The sequence below is a fragment of the Enhydra lutris genome, unplaced genomic scaffold (assembly GCF_002288905.1).
Source record: "Enhydra lutris kenyoni isolate GAN:26980312 unplaced genomic scaffold, ASM228890v2 scaffoldscaffold66, whole genome shotgun sequence".
NCBI classification, from domain to species: Eukaryota; Metazoa; Chordata; class Mammalia; order Carnivora; family Mustelidae; genus Enhydra; species Enhydra lutris.
The window spans coordinates 4010396-4018506 of NW_019154150.1; the positions used below are offsets into that span (position 1 = coordinate 4010396).

At 44.0% G+C, this 8111-nt stretch overlaps 1 protein-coding gene across 6 annotated transcripts in view; it reads left to right on the forward strand.

The window, feature by feature from the left end:
- Positions 1-7881, forward strand: part of LOC111159153 (solute carrier family 41 member 3) — an 86673-nt gene extending 78792 nt beyond the window's left edge. For 3 of the 6 annotated variants that reach the window (XM_022521587.1, XM_022521584.1, XM_022521585.1), the window contains one exon: positions 5705-7087. In XM_022521587.1, the coding sequence (XP_022377295.1) occupies positions 5705-6222 (518 nt within the window). In that variant the 3' untranslated portion in view covers positions 6223-7087. The other 3 variants (XM_022521586.1, XM_022521588.1, XM_022521589.1) reach the window with 2 other exon arrangements.
- Positions 7882-8111: the final 230 nt, after the last annotated feature.

Here is an 8111-nt window from a genome sequence, read left to right on the forward strand (position 1 = left end):
TGGTGTGTTAAAAGCCCCTATTATTAATGTGTTCATATCAATATGAGTCTTTATCTTGATTAACAGTTGTCTTCTGTAGTTGGCTGCTCCCATATTGGGGGCAGAAATATTTGCCATTGTTAGATCTTCTTGATGGATAGCTCCTTTAAGAATGATGTAGTGTCCTTCTTTATCTCTGACTACAGTCTTTAGTTTAAAATATAATTTATCTGATATGAGAATCACTACCCCAGCCTTCTTATGAGGCCTATTGGCATAAAAGATGCTTCTCCATCCCTTCATTTGCAGTCTGGATGTATCCTTAGGTTCAAAATGGGTCTCTTGTAGACAACATATGGACGGGTTCTGTCGACATATCCAGTCTGCAATCCTGTGCAGTTTTATGGGATCATTTAGGGTGTTCACATTAAGTGTGATTATTGAGGGATATGTTTTTATTGACATTGTGTTGCCTGTGAAGTCCTTGTTTCTATAGATTGTCTCCATAAATTTCTGTTCTATGACACTCTTGGGTTCTTTCTTCTTTTATAGAATCCCCTTAATATTTCTTGTAGTGCTGGCTTGGTGGTCACATACTCTTTTAAACCTTGCTGGTCTTGGAAGCCCTTTATTTCTCCATCCATTTTGAATGTCAGCCTTGCTGGATAAAGTTCTTGGCTGCCTGGTTTTGTTTTGTTTTGTTTTGTTTTGTTTTCATTTAGTGCCCTGAATATGTCTTGCCAGCCCTTTCTGGCTTGCCAGGTTTCTGTGGACAGGTCTGATGTTATTCTAATGGGCCTTCCTCTATATGTAAGGAATCTCTTCCCCCTAGCTGCTCTCAAGAGTTCCTGTCTAAAATTATGATTCATCATTTTCATAATCAGGTGTCTCAAGGTCTTTCTAGATTCTATGATCTTGGGGGGAAACCTTTCTGCCTTCTAGGATATGAGTGCTGGTTCCATTCCCCAGAGTGGGAAAATTTTCATGGAGAATTTTTTTTTTTTTTTACTATATTGTCTAGTCTTCTTTCTTTCCCCTCCCCCTTCAAGGATTCCAGTAATTGTGACGTTGGAATGTTTCATGGTGTTATTTATTTCCCTAAGTTGTTTTTTTTTTCATGGCTTTTAAGCTGTTTGGTCAGGCCTCCTCCTGATCCTTTTTCTTTATCAGTTTGTCCTCTAGATTACTAATTCTATCTTCTGCCTCCGTTACCCTAAAATGCTAGAGGACTTAGATTAGACTGGAACTCATTGATAGCATTGTTAACATCTTCCCTGCTGGCTTTCACTTCTGCCCTAATCAATTCCATTTTGTCATTAATGGTTTCCTCCAACCTAACCATTGCCTGGATAATTGTTAGCTTGAATTCCCTTTCTGGCATACTGTTTATGTCCATATCCAATAGCTCTGATGGAGAGGGCACTGTCTCTGAATTTTTCCTCTGCTGGGCATTCCTCCTCCTAGTGATTTTGGTGAGAGGTGGGTTAGAGGATGTGTAGCTGACTGTATCAACCATGATCCAGGCAAGGTGCACCCTAGAATACTTCTGAGCAATTGGGAGTCCCCACCAAAAGAGAGAAAAAAGAAAAAAAGAGAGATAAAGAGAGAGGCAGGAAAGAAAAAAAAAAAAGAAGACACAGCCAGAATGGGTGTGTAAGATGTAAGATTTATAAGGTACAGGAACAAAAACAGACAAAAAGACTGACAAAAGTAAATGACAAGAAAAATAGAACACAGCCAAAATGAACCCCAAGTATACGATTTGTATAAAACAAAATGAAAACAAATACACAGAAACACTGACAGAAGTGAAAGATGGGAGGGTGGTTATAAATCCTCAGTGTGTGGGAAGGTTATTTTGATTCTTCCTGGCGGTATCTTGATATATTAGTTAAAGGATTCAATTTTACTGAAATAAAGGGGGATTAAAACTGGTTTATATTTGGAGTAGCATTGATTGGGGAAAGGGGATGACCTTGAAGCTTATCTCTATATGAATATTTAAAAAAATAGAAAAGGAAAACACAGGTGTATGTATCAAAAAAGTTCAAGTTAAAAGGTATTATGGAATTTGTTGTATTGAGCCTCTCGTGATGGCAAATAGGTTAAAAAAATAAAAAAAAATTTAAAGTAATGAGAGTTGTGGGGACGAATTAAAAGTAAAAGTTGTGTCTATGAAATATACAGGTTTTAGGGCAATACAGGGAGCTTAGTATCTTCTTTGTCCCTGATATTAGGGTTTTACAGTTTTATGGGGACATTGTGGTGGTTGTCCTCTAATTTTTTTGGCTGGCTTTCTGGGGAGGGGCCTGCCGCATGGTTTTTCAGGCAGTCTTGCTTGGGTTGAGTCCTCCTGCCCCCTATGAAGAGGCTGGGTTTTGAGGAAACTGGTTTTTCAGGCTTTTGTTCTCTGGAGGTTTTTTGGTTTTTGTTTGTTTTTCCTTGCTGGCTTTTGGTAGGTCTTGGGAGGTTTAGAGGAAAGCAAACTGCACCCAGAACTCTGTCTCAGAGAGAAGCCTCAATCTGTTCCCCTCTGGGAGGTCCAGAATACACAGACTCCCCCTCTGCCACCTCCCATGGGCAGATCATGCCCCCAGCCACCATCTCAGGGGCCACAGGAGCTCCTGCTTGTCTCTGTACCCTGGTGCTACTAAAACAGTGAGTGATATTAGTCCATGTAGCCCACTTCCAGTGACTGCCTTTGTGGGGGCTGCTGTCTGAGCAGGTCCAGACCACCAGAGAGATCCCAACCAGAGATGGACTCATATTTTCATGCCCACCAGGGCTGAGAGCATTCAGACTTTCTCAGGTCCTAGAGACCACCGGCTAGCCCCTGCAGGGGCCTTTCTCAGGGGAGGGTATAGAGCATGGCTCAGACCCAGTTGTGCAATGCACATGCAGCATGCAAAAGTCTAGAGAGGACCGCCTGGCATCCACCCAGACTCTCTCATGCTTGCCAGAGGCTCAGGAACCATGGACTGGAGGCTTTGCTGCACTCTCTGGCACAGGTGGTCACAGGTATTGGCCCTCCTGGGTCCGTGGGCTTAAGCCCGTGCCCGTGACCACCCAATTCCACCAGTTGCCCCTTAAGATCTCTTGCTCATTTTGAGTGTTTTTAACCAGACTCCAGGTTAATGCTGGTCCCCAATCACAGGGCACTCTTGTATTGGGGTATTACTTTCCTGTGGGTCACTTTTGGTGGCTCCCTCCCCCTTCTGTTTATCTTCCAATATCAGTCCAATTTTTCCCACTCCATTTTACCCATCCATTGGTGTCTTCTGCCCCTATAGAGATCTAGAAATGTATAATCCTATATCTCAGACTGATTTCATGGGTGTTCAGAGGGTTCTGGTAGATAGCTCACTTTAGGGGACAGGTTGAAACAGCTTCTACTTCTCCACCTCCTTCCCTTTTTTTCTTTTATAAGAAGTGATTTCTGGTCGAATCCCAGGCATTCGGGGTATATATTGTGAAACTCTGGGTCTCATTTAAGTCTTTTTCAGCTATCTTTTCTGACACTGCACTATTGAAGGAAAGGGAACACATCGCTTCCTAACTGCCAGGTGAGGTTAGAAGCCTGGGTTTCTCCCCCATCCCCACCGTCACCACCATCTTTGTTCAGACTCTGGGGGAAGAGGAGTACTTCTTTGCTGATGGGCTAGGGAGGAGTCCACGTTCCTTTGACACCACCCTGGCTGAGAGAGAGGGATACTTTATTTTTGCTGCCCACATGGCCTTCACAGACATGGTTGGGTGGAGAGCTCATTACCAACAGGCAGAGTACATACCACTTACTCTCCACTCAGCCTTCTCTATCCCACCTCAACCAGAAAGGGTGAGTGCCAGATTCCACCTAGATTTGGTCAGAAGTTCAGGCTCCCCACTTGGCCTTTGCTGATGGAAGTTGGGCTGTAGTTTTTCCTGTGATGTTCAGCTGGAATAGAAAAGTTGTTGTCCTGTGTCCCTCTTTTGGACCTTTGGCTAGACAGAGAAAGCTTTTGTTGAGTCTTTTTTTTTTTTTTTTTTTTTTTTTTGGCTGTACCAATTGACATATCTGGGTTGCTGACTTCTCCAGCATTTGGTCTGGGATATATGAGGCAAAACTCTCACAGAACACCAAAACAACAACTCAGGGAACTCACTTCCATGTTGCCCAGTTCCCTGGCCAGCCCACATTTTCTCTCCACCTTTTCAAATTTTATGTTTGTTTTATATCTAATGTCCAGAGTCCTTTTTAGTTGTATGTAGTGAGAGGAATAGGAAGAAATATGTCTAGCTGTCTTGTCTTGAAGGGGAAATTCCCATTGTATTTTCTGATTTGTCTTCGAAGTATAGAAAATCTATTTCTATTTCTCTATTATTTCTGTACCTATCTTGGTTTGGGCTTCTATAAAAGAAGTATAGAATAGCTGGGTCATAAACACAAGAAACTAATTTTTTATAGTTGTGGTTTGTGGAACCAAGGTCAAGGCACTAGCAAATTTGTCTGGTGATGGCCTATGTCCTAGGTCATAGACAGCTGTCTTCTCACTGTGTCTTCACATAGTAGAAGGGGTGAAGTGTCTGAGGTATTTTTAATAAGATTATAAGTATTAATGGCATTTATGAGTGCTGTACCCTTATGACTTAATCATCTCCAAATGCCATCACATTGAGGGTTATACTTACAACATATGGATCTGGGTGGTGGAGGGCACCTAGAAGCTATAGTAGCATCTGAATATTTCACTGAATTGTTATTATGTAGTGTTTCTACAGATTTTCTTGAATTTTAGTGACAGCTGCCAATAGCAATTATTTGTTTTGTTTCTATTTTTTTTTTTCAAAGAATCTTTTCATACTATGTTTAATTTTTCATCATGAATAATAGACTTTGGAGCTCTTGAGTGTTCTCACCCTCTCTCTACCTCTTATTTTATGGTAGCGTTTTTAGCTTCTAAACTGTATGGTTGTTCCTCCTCTTTCTTCTTAGTTTATGAACTATATTAACTCAGAGGCGAATGGAGACTTTTTATTGAAACTCTGTTTCTGTTAGAAAAGTCAGTTGCATTCACATGTACAGTTTCTTAAAGTGTGTGTGGTTGGGGCACGGAAATCACACTTTTTGTAGAGTCTCAAATTTTTAGAGTACTGAAGCGAAACGAGAATGTGCTGAATGCATCCCTGAGGCAAAGCGTGAGGAAGGGGCTGCCTGAGGTCCCCCATGAGTGTGCCGCCCTTCCCTGGATTACTAATTCCACATGCTGAGCCTTCATTCATGCACATTCCAGAGCTCTCTTCCACTTTCAGCCCCTTGCATGTTTTCTTTCCTCTGCCTCTGCCCAGAGTCCTCTCCTCTGGATTCATATCTCAGCCAAGATGTCATCTTCTCTGGAGGACTTCTAAGTCTCTAGTATTCATCCTACTAATATACACTTTGTTCTCTATCACATTATCCTGGCTTATTTTCATCCTAGCACTGGTCAGTTTGAAATGACTTTTCTTGTTTGTTTCTGCTACTCGATTCTGGTTTTGTTTATTTTTTCTCTTCCCTAAAATGTCAGTTCCATGAGGGAAGGGACAGGAGTATATCCCTATATACAAGAACATGCCTGCCACATAGTAGGTGCTCAGCAAACACCCATGTAATAAATAATGTGCATGCCTCACTGGAGACTGCCATAAGCCAAGGTGGCCTCTGCTGCCCAACAGGTCACAGAATCTCCTTGGTTTTATTTTTTTCCAGAAGTTAATTCCGTATCAGCCCGAGTCCTGCTCTTTCTGGTGGTTCCGGGTCATCTGATTTTCTTCTACATCATCTACTTGGTGGAAGGCCATTTGGTCCCAAACAGTAAGATCTTTGTGGTGTTCTATCTGCTAGCAAGCCTGATCCAGGTAAGGATGATTATAGCAGTATCAAAACAGCACTCACTGGTTAGCCAGCAAGATTTGTCTCCCTGTCCTGGGAATGATGCTGGGGGAGATAAGGTTGGGGTTTCCTGGACATGGCTGGGTACAGCCCTCATCTTCCAAGAGTCAACTTGTTCAAGCACAAAGGCAGGATCCAGACAGAGAGGCCACTCCACACTCTGTACTGCACACTTCCCCCTGCACATTCCACACAGCACATGCTACACTGCACACTTCGTAGGGTACACCCCCCACAGGGCACACTCCATACCACGTATAGAACACTGCACACTCCTCAGCAGAGGATCAGAGGATGGTCCTGAAGTGGCAGCAAGTTTCCGTGAAGCAGGTTGATGAGTGGGTCCAGCTGGGGAACTAGGCCATGCGCACCATCCATCACGGAAAGGGTGGGCAGAGACCAGCCCCCTTCTGGAGTGTTGCTAAAAGGCATGTATGGACTTCAGTCAGGGCTGAATGATGATAAGGACATGATGAAAGAGATTAAGCTGGTGCCTGCCTCTGGGTGGTACTTAGCAGACTGTCTGCCCAGACTAGCTGGCTGATGTCCCTTGTGGGCCCAGGTTGTTGGCAGAGAGAACTGTGGGCACTGAAGGGCAATTCTAGGAGGCATGTGCTACAACGAGGTACTGACGTGTTCAAATCTCCCTGAGTTAGGGCATTTGCAATTGTAGCACATCTCTGACCCTGAATGGTGGGCTGGGACACTCTGAGACACTGTTTTGAGCAGGAGCAAGGAAGGGGCTGGAGTGTGCCTGGGACAGGGGACTGAGGAGCACTGAAATAAGGCCAGGACTGTGCTCACTACCCTGTGGCACTTTCAGGAAAGGCTTATTGTCCAAAGATGCCCATACAAGGACCTTCAGCAAATTCAAATTGAAGTCCCAATAAGGCCTATGTCTTGAGTTTCCAAAGACAGTGCAACGAGCTGCTGTAGCAGAGATGGTCTTTCCAGCACCTCAGTTTGCCATGAGCAGGGCCTGACCACAGAGAAGGAGGCTAGGCAAGTATGGGTAAGGGTGGACTTCCTGCCTTTGCATGAGCTCAGAGTTGGGCATTGACCCCAAGAAAAGCTGGAGAAAGGGGACTCGTTGGAGTGGACATGTCCACCTTGGTATCTGCCTTTGAAATTTGCTGGTGTTTCTTAGTGACACTTGGCTTTCTGACTTAGTTGTAATTTTTTTGTGTCTGCTTGCTCTTATGCCAGGTGACAATTCTGCTGTACCTGGCAGAAGTGATGGTTCGGCTGACGTGGCACCAGGCCCTGGATCCAGACAACCACTGCATCCCCTATCTCACAGGGTTGGGGGACCTCCTAGGGACTGGCCTTCTGACACTCTGCTTTCTTATCAACTGGTTATTGAGAAATGAAGCAGGGCTGGATGGCTTCTCAGAACCAGCATCTGGACCTCCATAATGAGCCCAGGCAGCCTCAGTTGCTCAGTAGAACTTTCCTTCACACAAGCAGGGTACAGCATACAGTTTCTCCCTGCCTGGGTCTTCTGGAAGATGGTTGACACCTTCTGGAAGATAGTTGACACCCTGACTCTGCTGTGGCCCTTTGTCAGTCTGCAAAGGACACTGACACACATCTTTACTCTGGAGTTGGAACCCGAGCCTATAAAGGTGAGGGAGGAGTGAAATCAGAAGCATTGTTTGTGTGTGAATATGCCTACATGTTCCTGGACATAAGTGTGCACCCATGTGCTTGATGAGTGCAAATGAGTGCAGATGTGTGTGTAGAGAGCAGGGGACTCTGGCCTGAAGATGCTGAAGGAAGAGACATGTCCAGTACACATGGGAGATATGCTGGCACTGTTTTGTGCCCATGCAGCCTGGTTTGGGGAGAAGCAGGAATGAGATGCCTTCTGTGCCCAAGCCCCAATATTGAGATGTGGCTTAAGTTCAGTTTTCACCATGTCCAAGCATTGTGGGCCATTCTGCTGGAGTGCCTGCAAATGCAGTCCTTCCCAGGACAGCGCTTTCTTGTACACCCTTCATCTGCTCCCAGTATTTAATCCTGTTGGTATTTTTTTCTCTTCTTCTTCTTTTTATGTTTATGTGAAACTTCTGTTTAGAGTTTAATGATTAGAGAAATATAAAATAAAGCATACAATATATTATACTTGGCCTTTGTGTCCTTAAAGATAGTTCATACCACCATGAGCTTGGGGTCTATAAGTAACAAGACCTTTGGTATTTCTCTAGTTTCTGTTTCTTAAACT